This window comes from Vanessa atalanta, chromosome 11 (assembly GCF_905147765.1).
Source record: "Vanessa atalanta chromosome 11, ilVanAtal1.2, whole genome shotgun sequence".
In the NCBI taxonomy this organism is placed as follows: Eukaryota; Metazoa; Arthropoda; class Insecta; order Lepidoptera; family Nymphalidae; genus Vanessa; species Vanessa atalanta.
This window is the reverse complement of record NC_061881.1, coordinates 2,319,856-2,335,391: the sequence shown is the minus strand read 5'-3', so window position 1 is coordinate 2,335,391 and position 15,536 is coordinate 2,319,856. Positions and strand designations below refer to the sequence as shown.

Genomic DNA, 15,536 nt, shown 5'->3' with positions numbered 1-15,536 from the left:
AGCAAATCAAATATTTTGAACTTTATAAGAGAAAATTAAATTTAAGCTAAACGGAGCAAGACTACTAACATCCTTGCTATCACGCGGTTCTTAAGAATAAAATTCCTTTTATTTTAAATTTCGATCTGTATACATTACATTAAAATTATACGGACAATATTAATATTAAAAAAAAATTTAATGATGTGCCAGAATAAGGCTCCGATTACGATAATAATATCTTGGCGGGCCAATATTTAGAGCAATTTTTTCTTTCTTTCTATTAATTACAAAACAAATTCCTTGACTCTAGAATATCTTCTCAATACCTTAATGTCTCTTAACAAGTTTTTTATCATGCAATATAACATTTCAGGTTTTACCAGTTTCCAATATGTAATGTCAAAGAAGGGCTATACGCTGCTGATGTATAACGGCTTCACATACCACATGAAGGCCCAGAACGACGTGAAGAAAATATGGAGGTGTTCCAGGCATTGCTCCTCACGTTGCCGAGTCACCCTCACCACTGTATACGATGAGATCATAAGAATAAGGAATGAACATAATCATTCTCCCACGATTTGATGAGCTGGACCAAAACCTACCTGTTATTAATAATAGAAGAGTAGACTTATCTACTCAGGGGAATCCCATACCAAAATTGTAAGAAAAAAAAATAAAGATTTTGAAAAAAGTAATAAGTCGATTTTTAAATTTCAAATACGCAGATCCCTAATAGTGTCATAATCGTGACTTGTTACAATTGTTATATTTTTAAAGACCTTTTAATTCTCACAAAACACGTATGTATTCCATGATTAATGAATACCATTTTTATTTAATTAATATTTTATGACAAGCTACTCGTGCCGTATTTATTTATTGTAAAATAAAAAAGAAAGTCAATTCACTTACAGAATATTTTTTGTTTTCAATGTTAATGTTCTAAATTTAGTGATGGCACTGGTGTCGAATATTTTTGAGACAATTGTATATAATTTCATTGTAAAGCTACAAGCAATTGTTGCCATTTACAAATACCAGCTTTTAATGTCTATATGGCTTTATCTTTTAGGTGCCATAACTTTACATGATATAATCAAATAATGCAATATAGCTAGCAAACACTACAAAGATCGCAATGGTTTCTCAGAGACGCGTGTCTACTTACATGAATTACTTAGTCGTACATGATTTAACGATAAATAAAAACAAACAAAACGTACAAAGGAACAGATAACAAAATAAAACATAATAAGTTACGGACGTGTTGTCTGGGCACATACAAATATATACTTTATAACAAAAAAAGCGTTTACATTACACTACGATTAGAATCAACTTCTTAAACCATATTCAAATCCTTTTGCCCTTATTAATGAATCTTGTTAAGACTGCAGATGGTGTTATTTCATATTTTTCTAATTGGCATTTATTTTTCAGGGCCTGTTTTCGCGACATCTTCCCGTGGAGCTCGAATGATCTGCGTCGGAGGATACAAGTTCCTTCGCCAATGCGAATTAGGCCATAAGACTCGTTGGTGGTGCGGGTCCCATTACAATAGGGGATGTCGAGCGGTCATATACACGGTTGGAAGCTCAATAGTGAAAATTAAAAACGTGCACACACACGTCCCTCCAAGTTCCTTATGAATTGTCATAACACAAATGTTAGTTATAAGTCCAGACTTAGATGTATAATAGTTTGAAGAATTAAGACTTCCATAGAAGTTACCAGTGTCTTATATTAAGGTATTTCTTTTGTTTGTCATTGTACTATCATCTTATTGATATTCAATTGAAATTTGACTCGTTTTTGTAGTGTGACAAGGATTTGGACACAAAAAAAGAAACATTTTAATGATTAATTATATTGAATAAGTTGGAAAGGCCGAGAATTTCATACCTTATTTGTTTTTTTATAAGAAAAGATATTTAGAGAAATTATGGTGCCAAAGAGAGAAGGCACTAAAACATTGTATAGAACGTCTATTTAATGACAAATTATATTTTTTGAAGCGAAACGGATTCAAACACTCAATGGAATTATTTTCATTTAATAACGATTGCTGTTCAGTCGTGTTTTTCAAAATTATTTTTATATGGTCCTTGATAATTTAATATCTTTATAACGATACGCAATTTGACTTATTTCACCATAAAACATGTGGTCCGAATTTAAAGCCAATGAAAATATAGCATATATATGAAACACTATCGCGAAAAGGAGTTCGACCATAACAAATCACTTCTTATCTGACACGTTTTTTAAACTTTGTCAGGTAAAAAGAAATCAACGCTATAATTCACAATCTAGTTATAAATATCTACTTATTCTTTCTACTTGCTAATCGTAGAGAGAGATAGATAATACGGTAGTTATATAGTTTGTATAATTTAAAAATTTGTAAGTATATAGAAATATAAAAAAACGGATATGTAGAAATCATATATACATATAGTTTATAGATATAGAAGTTTGTGTGTACGTGTGTTTTAATTCAGTACAAATACCATTCTAATATTGTTACGATATTGGATTGTGAAGTGGAGGTTAAAATATGACCTTTCCTTATAACTAGTTATTAGTTAAGCATAGATTACTATACGTCGGATGACAGACAAACTAACAGAAAAGTCGTAGATGAATAAATACAAAAGTACATACGTATTTACATATAAATACACATAGAGTAAATACATACATAAATAACATTCCGCAAATGTTTAAATTGGCAAAGGTCTCCTCTGTTTTTAAGGTATTTTGAATATTATTCTACCAAGCTGGTCCGGTGCCGTTTGCAGAAGTTCATCTGACATTACATGTAGGCTTTTAATTTTTTGAGTACCTTGTGAGGCGGCAGATCTTGAAATCTTAGACACAAATTCAGAATGGTTACAAAATCTTGTCAAAAAAAATTCAATAGCAACCCGGAGTATGTAAGTTTACGCTGCCGTGCCTTGATAAATGTATGCTAGCTATGGCTCCTGTGCCTGAAATTCCTACAATCATTTTGCTTCGAATAACGAAAGTGTAGGGAATAGATGGTACGAAAGTGCTAACTGCACTGAAGATATAATTGTACACGAGGTACAATTAAAAACTCTTTAATAGCAGTCGTGGCCATAATCGACCAGAAGAAACACTAGGCATCATATCCGGCTCTACATAAACATGCATACGAATCGATCGTATAAATTCGTTTCTTAAAACGTCCAAATTTCAAGAATAAGTTTTGAAGATAATACAGAATTACCATTTCGTTTAAATATTTACAACGAACGGTACATTAATTATAAATAGAACAAATATTTATGAATCGCCTTTATCGTGTAATTGCAATTAATTGTTTTTTATAATCGTTAATGTATTGTGTTTTGTTTTTATAAATAATTAATATCGTAAGAATAAATTGATTTTCATAATTAAATTTGTTTCGTTTTCCCAACGATAACTGATATTGAAATAAATACGCAATCGCAAACCACCAGTACTTAGTATAATTTGCTATGTGCATAACTTTGCTGCGGTTAAGGGGTGAGTGAGCCAGTGTAACTACAGGTACAGTGAACATAACACCTTAGTTACCAACGTTCGTGGCACATTGGCGATATAAGGAATGGTTACTATGTCTTCCAGTGCCAATGTCGATGGGCGATGGCGACCACCTACCGATACGTGAATCATTTGTCAATATGAGTACTTTAAAAAAAATTATAAGTATAACTTACAATGACTCTTGATATTAAGTTTTTTTTATGTAATAGGTAGGCGGACAAGCAAATGGACAATCTGATGGTAAGTTGGCTGCGAATACATACACATAATTAATAAAACAAGCGAAGAGTAAAATAGCTTGTTTTGCGTGTTCAGGTAAACCTTTGCTTTCCAGTTGGTCAAGTTAATCACGCAAGGTGTGAAGTTTTAATAGTTTAAAAAAAAAGTAAATAAAAATAAAATCACACAAGGTAAACTATTTGCAGTTAATTGAAATCGTGAATGAAAATGTAAATCATATGGTGTTGTAGTTTGGAATACTATTCATTCATCATCTCATTCTCATCCCAGCTCATGGATGTCGTTAAAATTGACTGCAAACAAATTTTGTTTGGTCTCGTCAATGCCATTAGAATTTAGCGCCTAACATCCTGAATGTTAACGAATACTCCCAGTTGGAATTAATATCTTGCAGACAATAAAATATACCAAAAACTTTATCCCACAGCTATTTTTTAAACAAACTTTGTTAAGACTACATGAAAGGGTTACGTTAAGTAAGACGCGATCGCTATTCCCAAACGTTATCGTTATTCCCAAACCTCCCCCAATTAACGGAAACCAACTTATAAATTATTTTATTTTATTTTTTACAGATATAACACTTTGCACGTCATCCCGCGGAGCGACTATATTGATAGTTCACGGGTACAAGTTCCACAGACATCGGCAATCCGGACTGAAGACGAGATGGTACTGCGCCACGCACAACAATAAGGGTTGTCGAGCTTCGGCGTTCACTTTGAACAACGAAATAATCAAATGCAACAACAATCACATTCATGAACCCAACTGGCGTTAGAAATAAATATGCTGTAGAATAATTATAATTGTTACGTAACAAGTGCTCTTGAGATACTCTGAGGTCTTCCTTTGGCGGGGATTTTTTTTAACACCCGCGTCATGTGTTTGGCACACACCAAGACGACCTCGGAACTGTTTGCAATTAATCTCAAAGTTACCAACAATTACAGAACATTTATCAATTGATATGATAACTAAGTCATACAAAACTCACATGCAATATTCGTGTTTTGAATACGCTTTAAGCTTCGTTATCGTTTATTAATAAAAATTAAGGAATGAAAATTTCATCAGGTTCATTTTTCTTCATTGCTAGACAACTCGACGTAAATAAACACATTTCAATAATCGCATGTTTTTAATTTGCTATCAATTTTTGTCAAAAGCGGTTGGAGCCATCTCAATAAACTTTCAGACAAATTCCTCGCTTGCTAAAGTTGTTTCAAGTCTAATTAACTATTTCATTAATTATTTACACTTGTTGTGAGTTTGCAATTGCGTGACATGTTTTATCTATTAATAACGCCAATTGTTACAAGTATATTGTTTTCATCAAATAAATATAATAAAAATAAAAACACTGATTATTATATCTGAATGTCATTTGTTTAGAGTTTTTTTTAAGCAAAGTTCAGAAACTTGTATGTACAGATACATGTTATCATATGTTTGAAAATAAAACTCCGAACTTATCCCAGTTTTATTAGTATTAAATTATATAAAAAAACACAAGGACAGACACTCATAAAACATCTTAGTATACGAGTTTTGAGGTACATTGGTAAGGTAAGGTTTATTGTTCTTATCGATTCGGGTCCGACTACCTGTTTTATATAAAATACATTATTGATTATTACTTAAGAACAATGATATAATAATCGACAGAAAAAGGTATTTAACTGAAATTCGAAATGTAAATTTTCGAAGTATATAAATACAAAGGAAAATTATACTGATACATGTGCAACTATAGATCTACCTGAAATTTTCAAGAGTAGTCTGTAATATAGCTGTTAAATGTACTACATATAGAGGTATTTGAATAGGAGATTACATAGAAGGTATCTTTATGGTGTTCAGTCTGGACAGTACCCAACGCTGCGTTTGCCGTTCCTCGGTCTGCCCTATATGACTCGAATACTCCAACGGGCATCGACCTTTCGACACACAAGATCAGAAAGCTATGTGTAACTCCGATCTAGAAAGGCCAGATACAGAGCTATCTCATCCATCTATCAAATAGCTCTGCGCTTACATCAGTACTCTTCTATTCAACCATGTTTCCTATTTTATTTCTTAAAATAATTCGATTTGATGAAAAAACAATAAGTTTTGTTTCGGTAATGGTTCTTTCGTATTTATCCAATCATTTGAAAAATCTCAAGACAAGGACCTATCCAAAGACTGGACACATTATTTTAACGATATACGTTAATTGCTGTAAAATTTAATTAAACGATTAAATATCAATGCTTCGGACTTTAGTTTAAAATGAAGTATTTTTTCAGACATCATATTCACGGTGACATCTCTGGGCACTCCGATGATAATAGTGAAAGGGTTCAAGTTCTACAAGCACTCTGTATCAGCACGTGGTTTAAAAATACGTTGGATTTGCGGATCACTCCGTAGAAAAGGCTGTAAAGCGTTTGTCATGACCTACGACAAAGAAATCTTAAGACTAAATAATCACCACACCCATTTACCTTTTTGTTACTAAACGTCATTGTTCGTTCAGAATATAGATTGCCTTGAGGACAATTAAATTTATTCACAGGTAATAGTGAATTATGAAAACTATATCGGTGTATGATAAAATACCTTTTTTTAAATGTATTATATTTATATAAATGTGATAACATAAGTTGGTATGGTAAATATATTTATTATACCGTTAAAGTACCTCAGAAGACTATTAAATATTATGATTACACTTATAAGTAACTAAACATTTTCAAATTCTGAATCATTTAACATTTTATTAACAAGGCACTTATTTCAAATTACAGTATGAAATCTATATTTTGAATTCCGAAAATCTACCACCGGTTAGAAAAGAACAAAAACCTGAAACCTGAAAAGTAGTACAAGAAAATAAGAGGCAACTTTGTATTGTACCTGTACGGATTCGGAACGGACTGGTAGTATTATATAAAAGCAATTCTGAAAATTCCTATTTAAATATATTACGTCAAACTTATCTTAGTCGTATTACAATATGTAAGGTATCTTGATGTTGATCTTTTATTGTGGTTCTCTGCTTTTCACATCGAGTCTGACGACGCCACCTTCTTCAGATCAACAGCCTCCACTCTAGGACTCGTCTACTCGCCCACGGCCATTTCACTCTGCTAATTTCTGTAAGCTATTTCGATAGTTTGGATGTCTATCTCTTCTATGAACTATGTATCAACGCAGTGCTAACGCTAAGGCCTGATTTATTCAACTGTGATACTTAATTTACAAAGACGGTTTGACTACAAGAACAATAACTTTTAATCGCTGTAAATTATAATTTAAGCAATATTTCTAGACATCATGTTCACGATGACGATACAGGGCACTCCCATGATAGTGATGAAGAGTTTCAAATTCTACAAGCACTCCGTGTCGGGTGGAGGTTCGAAAATACGGTGGAAACGCGCACCTTTCCATAAAAAGAGATGTCAAACTTTCATCTTGACCTACGACAATGAAATTTTAAAAATAAATAATGATCATAATTACATACTTTGCCAATAGGTGAATAGATTTTGTCAGTAAATCGTAAATATGTTTATTATTTTTGGGTGTTTTTATTAATTAGACATAAAATATATTTATATTTATGTTTCTTTTTGATTTTGTTTGCGTATGACATGGTAACGTTTAAGTACTACAGCAATTAAGTCCTATTAATTTTAAGTATTACTTTATTAATGTATTTTTAGTTGGTACTAATAAATAAATAAAATAAAAAAAAACGGATTGTAAACTCAAGTCTTATATATAAATCTAAGTATATAAGTTGGTATAAAAACATGCTAATTTCTCAAAGATATAATATAGGATAGAATACATAAAACAAGAGCTTAAGTGAATTAAGAAATTTAATAAGTCACAGAAATATTTGTTCATATTTTTGTATCCCATATTACATTAGAAGGAAAGCCTTTCCTTTCATCCTCTCCTCCTTTCATATTTACAGTTTGTTATTACACTATAATATTGTAATGTAAAAAAAAAAACATTTTAAATAATATTAAGATTTTACATCCAAACTATTATATAAAGTATTTATTTACAATAAAATTAATTCTAAATCGTATGTACATGTACGGTTGGTTTCGAGACTTTTAAATAAATAAAACTTTAACATACTGCTCATAATTTAACTCATTATTTTTAGGTAGATTATATTTTATTATAAAAACTCTAACTTAACCGAAAGATTAATAAACTATAGAAATTTGATACGTTTTATTGCGAGACAGACCGTTATCTAACGGTATTGACAATTTTACGTTGATTGCATTATATATAAACATGTAATGTCAAATAAATCATATGGATATACGTATGATTTGGTTTGAATATATCAAAGGCTTTTTGGTCGTTTTTCGTAAATATGTTTCATCAAACTAATGGAAAAGACTAAACATTCTTTCGATTACAATCAATTTGTAATCAAAAATATGGTTTACGTTGTAATTTGGTATAAATAATAAATATCGTACTTTGTTCCCGTTCTCATAGTATTCAATTTTATTGCAGATGTTTTTTACGACACATCGGTCTACGGCAGTAGAATAATTGTTCTCAATGGATATAGATTCTGCAAACAGAGACAGCAGGGCCTGAAGACGCGCTGGCAATGTGTTTATGGAAAAAACTGCAAAAGCTACATTTATACCATACAAAATCAAATTGTCAAAAGTAGCCTCGAGCACACTCATGAGAAACCAAAAAGGAAGACTTATTTCAAACAGAATTAAAAATAAAACTCTTAAAAATGTTCGTGTGGCACCATGGTTGTTAACATTTTGTGTAAAGATTAGTATTTAAGGATTTTTTGTTTTAATTACAGATTATCATTTCGGGGCGCGTTAGAGGATACAAAAGTTAGGCTGAACTATTCTCCGAGTTAAACAAATATAATAATTAAGACAAATATACAATGATAACATTCAAATTAAACTTACTTACTCAAATAATAGTTTTATTTGTAATTAATAAAAGTTATTCTTAATCGTATGTCGTAAATATTAAATGAAAATAATGATATTCTAACCAGGTGCTGTCTTCAAGATGAGTAAGCGAGGCGCACGGATGATCCAACTAAATGGGTACAAGTTCCTCAAGCATAGGGTTACCGGAATCAAGTGTAGGTGGTGGTGCGGATCACACAACAACAGGGGCTGTAAGGCTGTTATCTTCACCGTCAATGACGTTATTGTCAAATTTAACGAAAAACATAACCATCCACCACCAGAATATATATAAATGTTTCTTAATGCTTGTGTAATTTCTAGATTTTACTGGTGTGATATAATTTGTTTTTTTCTTATTTCGTATTTTCATTGAAATACTATTATTCAGCTCAAAATAATTTAAAAAAATTAAAATTGTTTTACTTGAAATTTTAAATAATATTTTCTATAAAATTCTTCTCTTTTGATCAGAAGAATATTATTAGCTGTTAGTGTAAGGGCTCGTTAGGGACAAATCAAGCCAGCTTGTTTTTAATTTTATGCCAAGTTGAGTTAAATAATACACACAAATTTTCTAAATGCGTTTCATTGTAACCTAACTGCTGCGTTCAAAATTTTTCGACACTAAGAGTAACACTAACAGTAGCGATACATAAGAATATTAATAATTCTAAAACTGAATAATATTACCCAGATTTCTGTACACAGCTGTATAAGCAACATGCTTAGTGCATATAAAAATATTATCATATTTTATATATTGTTGATAATTCGATATATTGTGAAAATATACAATTTGTGAATTTAAAAATTAAAAAATGATACAAAGTTAAAAATATTTTCTAGTTTCAATTTCAACCGTCCTGTCAATGCCTAGCGACTAGCTTGTAGATAGTGGAGATCAAGATTCCAAGGTATCTGGTTTGGATTCACGGTTGAGACGATAAAGAGTTTGTAACTGTTTTTCTGTCAATAGAAACCCGGCGTTAGGAAATCGATAACCATAGAAAGCAAGTAAGGCCGTTGACTCTGTCCTAAATATCGCTATGTCGCTGTTTCTGGTTTTGAGAGTAAGATGAATGAGAATGCACCTGTGTCTGTGCTTACACAAGTGCAATATCTTGTCGCAGATTTGAGGTTAATTGCTTTGGTTGAAATTCGGTAAAGGGGATATTATAGACTCATAAATGCGAGGAAGGTCTATCTTTTTTATAAGGTTTACTTCAACTTTACGAATGTTTGTTACCAGGTCCAATTCTAGAGAAATCAGTCCGAGGAGCTACGTGGCTCTTCTTAACCAAATCATCAAATTACTATTTCGTCAGACATCGTACTGATGGAAATAAAAATCGCTGGCGATGCGGAACACATTACAAACTCCAGTGTCCCGCTGCCGTTTATACAATGAAGAATAACGACAAGAAAATCGTCAAAGTAAATTGTACACACAATCATCCACCCCCCTTCTAAAACGTGCCTTCGTTGTACTTTTGATAGCTTCGAATTTTTAGCTAATGTGTGTTAAATATTGAATAAAATATTTATATTTATCGTTTCTATTTTGTTTACTTTTGTCACCATTTCGTAAACCTTCCCTAAGAACCTTCGATTTCGTAAGGCCTTCTGGAAAATATAGAATAATAATTATAGTTTCATTTCCGAAATCAGATATTATTTTAGGCGTTACTTTTAGTAAAGTATTGAGGTATAGCGGATATTAAAACCCTTTTCTTTTCAGATCGCCCATCTTTCTTCACGTCGAAGATTGGAGCGCGCATCATGAAACTCAGGGGTTACTGGTACACTCGTCATTCAGTGTGCTCCTCCAGGGTGAAGTGGTTGTGCGCTGAGAGTCGTCACAAGCAATGTCATGCTATTGTAGTAACCATCGGCTGCATGACAGTGGACAGACAGAACAAGCACACGCACCCCCCCTTGCTGAACGCGACACGCCAGACAGACTTCGATTTCCTACAGCTTTTAGATAGTAAAGATCGCTTAATGTAATTCATATTAGTTATGAAATAAATTTGAATTCAAAGAATGAATATTATTTGATAATCATTTCCAAAAACATCAAAGACTTAAAGCACATTATACACATTTTCTGCTTGATTTAACACATCATAAATCTTATAAAAATTGCACTTAATACTAAAAATTCAAATTACGCCATTTTGTAATTTAAGGCGACAATTGTTAGTCATTACTTTCCTACGACGCCAATGGAAGCGAATTCGAGTAGTATAATTCAAGCCTGATAAAAATGAGTTCTATAGTTTCTGAAGTCATCACTACTATTGCATATAAAAGTCACATGGCTATGTTTTTGGTAGACAAATTATTGTAATTCAGTGTATAATTTGATTATTTCCTGGGCGCGATACACAGAACGCAGTCTTACATCGTCAACACTATACCATGAAAATATCTATTTGCTAATTCAATATAAACCTGAACTATTCAAAAGTTGGTGTACTGCTGGCAATAGTTGGCACCAAAGCCAAAATTATTTAGGTTTGGCAATACAACAGAATGTTGTAGCACTACTGGCCCTTACCAACACATTATGAAAATATAATTGCTGACCTGCCTTGTCTCCCATTGATAAGAATGGTGGATACACGAGCTGCATACTGATAAGAGGAATAGATCATGCCGCCGAGTTTGATACGAATTGTTAACCCAATTTGGGAAAAAGTATTTTAACCAATATTTTACGAGTAATATTCACTTGTTCATACGCCATATCCACTCGAAGTTACGTATGACTTTTAATAAATAAACATTTTGCAAATGACGTCTGTTATTTTTATTAGTTCGCCCATTGGACCGAACCGAAACATTTTCCTTGCAACTGGTGAGAGTTTTAACTTACATTATGTTTGATGTTATAGCTGAAGTTACATCTTGCGAGAAACCGAGGATAATTACGTCGGAGCGGGGCACGAAGGTTCTGCTCTTCAACGGGTTCAGATACGGCTACCGTCGCTGGAACAGCGGTAAGACGTGGTGGCGGTGCGTGCGACACAGCAGCGACTGTAAATCCATGGCAGTCACCGTCAACGATGAGTTCCTTTACGCAAAACCTCATAACCATTCAAATTTCATAAATGTAAAGAAAGATTACTGACTTGGAGTTATTGTAACTTGTGTCCTTTATTTATCCAGTTTTTTTACGTTTTTGTTTAATTTTATGCCATTACAACAATAAATTGAACTAGAATAGGAAACTTTTATTATATAATTATAGTTAATACATGCACAAACATGCCTGTAACTTTTTTTTCTGATTGATTAATAAAAAGTATTTTCGTTTTTTTTTTTTTCGGTGTAAAGAAAAGAAAATAGTCATTTGTTAAAACTAATTTTATATATTAATGTATATATAATTTTAAATAATATTGTTCAAAATAAATAAGCTTATCTTCGCCATGATAAATGTAAAATTTTATAAAGTGATTGTTTGTGATGATAATTTTTTTAGTTTTAATAGTCGAAGGAAGCTAGCTTTTCATTAAACTAAAATTCCTTTTTTCAAATGAAATGTGCTGGATTATTAAAATAATGTAATAATTAATTTGTGAGCTAAATTTCTAATTTGTTGTTATCTTGTAAACTTCTTGTGTACTTCAATAAAATAAATTTATTTTGGTAGTAACCTTTTATTTCATTAGTTTCATTCTGTAACATTAAACATTCATTTTTGTTTTTAAAAACAATTTATCTCAACAATAAATTTAAAGAGTTTAGGATGTTCTTAACTTAAAATACTTTATTTGTATTCCCATCTTTCATTAACCTTGTGGTTTAACCTCTGCAGTAAAAGTGATATTAGAATCAGACCAATCATATACTGTTTCAGTCTAAAAATGATACTATTTTAGTAAAAAGAATCGAAACAAAAAAATGATCGTCTAGGCATACAGACAGACAGATTCAATAATAATTATTAGCAAAAAGGAAGAAAAATCTACAATTAACCGGTATGCGTTCTCAAGTCATTATAAACAACTCATTTTAAAGTATTTTCTTTATTTATAATTAATATTAAACACATTTTTATACACATATAATACACAATTATTATTGGAATGTCATAATGGATAAAAATAGCTTAATTTTACATTACACGAACATACTCTGTACATAACAGATAAAAACAATACAATTATATGCTATTTGAAACTTTTTTTCAATAATGAGGTTTGATAATTATAATACCTAATTATATTTATATATTTCCCACAGCTGGGCTAAGGCCTTTGGAGCATAAACCACCACGCTGCTCCAATGTGGGTTGGTAGATACACATATGGCAGAATTTCGTTAAAATTTGACATTTCGTGCTCGACGGTGAAGGAAAACATCGTGAGGAAACCTGCATGTGTCTAATTTCAACGAAATTCTGCCACATGTGTATTTCACCAATCCGTATTGGAGCAGCTCGATGGAATATGCTACAAACCTTCTCCTCAAAGGGAGAGGAGGCCTTAGCCCAGCAGTGGGAAATTTACAGGCTGCTAATGTAAAAAAAAAATTATTTTTATAACGTTTAAATATTAAGAATAAACTGAAAATTACACAAGAAATACAATTTATTTTCATAACTTATTATAATTGTCTTACAGTAAATTGTCAAGATTAAATTAAGAGTCTTTGTCACATTACTAAACCAAAGATGGCTTGGAAACGTTTTAAAAATGTCTTATAAAATCATATATTTTTTTAATCCATTTATTTTAATTAATATCGTTTTAAGACACTATAACTAAAAAACTAATTGCTATAAAACTGATCGTTTTACAATATTTCATTATATTTTATAACTCCAGACTTGACTCGTGCGACGGACGTGTAATAATAAAAAAGTCTACTCTTTCTCTTATATTATATTGCTATTCGCGAATATAACAAATTTTGAAATGATTAAAATATAATCCACGTTAATTACATTTAAATAAACCAGTGATTCCTTTTAAATTTACATATATTATACAAATATAGTACATATTTAAGTATATATATACTAACCATCATGTACGATGTAACTTAACGAAGCAGTATATGTAACACGACTAAACCAACAAACAATCATGATACATTTAATTTCCAATCGATTGATATATTAGAACTATTATAAGCACAAATTTGAAATTACATTAAACAAAAATGTTTAAAAAAAAAACAATTATTTCTATACTTTAAAAACCATTGTAGGTAAAGCCGTTAAAGGGTAATCAATTCAATAAATATGAATGTCACAATTCTATAGTATATTATTATGATACGACAAAACGAATACAATTCCAATACACTATGTGCTTAGTTGAATTAAAAAAATATTAATTTAATTAAATAATATAATAAATAAAGGATAAATAAAGCACTACAGATTAATAAAATAAATAGATTTCCCCAAGAAATTGGTAAATATAAAAAAATGATATCTAAATTAAATTATATCAGGTTGTAATTAAAAATTAAACAAATAACATTATCATAAAATACACTTTTATTCAAAAAGATATTTTCTTATTTTTATCATAATAATTGAATTACATTAAAAACGCTTTTAATTAGTACCAAAGACTGAAGTGAAACCTAAACGTTACATATAAAATGTTGCACTCCAGTGCGACACTTAAATTTCTCATCGCGCCTAAATAAGTTTCACTCCAACTATTAAATATGCATACCAAATATTAAATTTTGCGAAAAATCATTGCCAACATTCTCTAAATAAAACAATAATTATTTCATCGACAAATACCACAATAAAAAAAAGAAAAAAAATACTAGATTTTTAATTGTCTATATAAACAAAAATATTATAATACCTAAAAAATAAAACTATCTAATAAGAACTTACTTTCTATGCAGAAATTAAACGAAAATCGAACGTTACAATTTAAAATTGTCACAATTAAAAACATTCCAAAATTAAAAATAAAGTCATGTGAGCAATATTTACACATGGTACAAGAAAAATACAACAAATCATTTGGTATTGGTAAATTAATTTAACTATTACGAATAAGTATCATTTTAACTTCCTGGAGCCATCGTGTTTGTGCACGTTATATATTTTTATGATAGCGTCGTTAAGCGTCGTCAACTTCGCTTTACAACCCTTGTCGCATTTGTTACATACCCAGTGTGTCTCCTGCTTTTGATTTATGTGTTTCGAACGCTTTTTGAATCTGTAGTCTCCGAGGATGATGATCGCGTTACCTTGCCGCGACCAGCTGTAGCGCGGGATGAGGACGTCTGCGGGAAAAACGATAATTAACAAAAATATACGATGCTGACGACGTTTTCATATTTTAAGACAAGGTATAGGGTTCTGATATATAAGAAAACTAATTTTAATTGTTCCAGCTTATGAGATTGGAGATGATATCGATCTTCGGTCCCACGGTACTGTTTGCATGTGTGCCATGAAAATAGGTTTTTTGAGTGAGAGCAATCTTGAATCTACATTAAAACAGGAAGATGTCGACATAAACGTCTACCAGAACCCGATACTGATCATGTCTGATTGTATGAAAACTCTTACTTGTTATAAGCGGTAAACAGATGACCACGTATTAAAATAGTCTGACATTCGTCGGATACTTTAATGTTTAATAAATTAATACTGTTTATAAAGGATACATAAGGTTTCAATTAAAAAAAAAAACTTCATAATAAATAAAAACGTTTTATTTTGAAATCAAATTAAGTTATATCAATCTAATTAAAATATATATCAAATAAAAATTGACCCTTTAATATAAGACA

At 31.0% G+C, this 15,536-nt stretch overlaps 1 protein-coding gene across 5 annotated transcripts in view; it reads left to right on the top strand.

Moving 5' to 3' along the window:
* Positions 1 to 15,536, top strand: part of LOC125067160 (modifier of mdg4) — a 335,555-nt gene that overhangs the window by 218,273 nt on the left and 101,746 nt on the right. Inside the window, exon 5 of one of the 5 annotated variants that reach the window (XM_047675576.1) lies at positions 10,492 to 10,787. The exons of the other annotated variants lie outside the window; for them this stretch is intronic. Within the exon in view, the coding sequence (XP_047531532.1) occupies positions 10,492 to 10,760 (269 nt within the window). The 3' untranslated portion in view covers positions 10,761 to 10,787. Of the gene's footprint in view, positions 1 to 10,491; positions 10,788 to 15,536 lie in introns of those variants that run through there. 5 annotated transcript variants of the gene reach the window in all.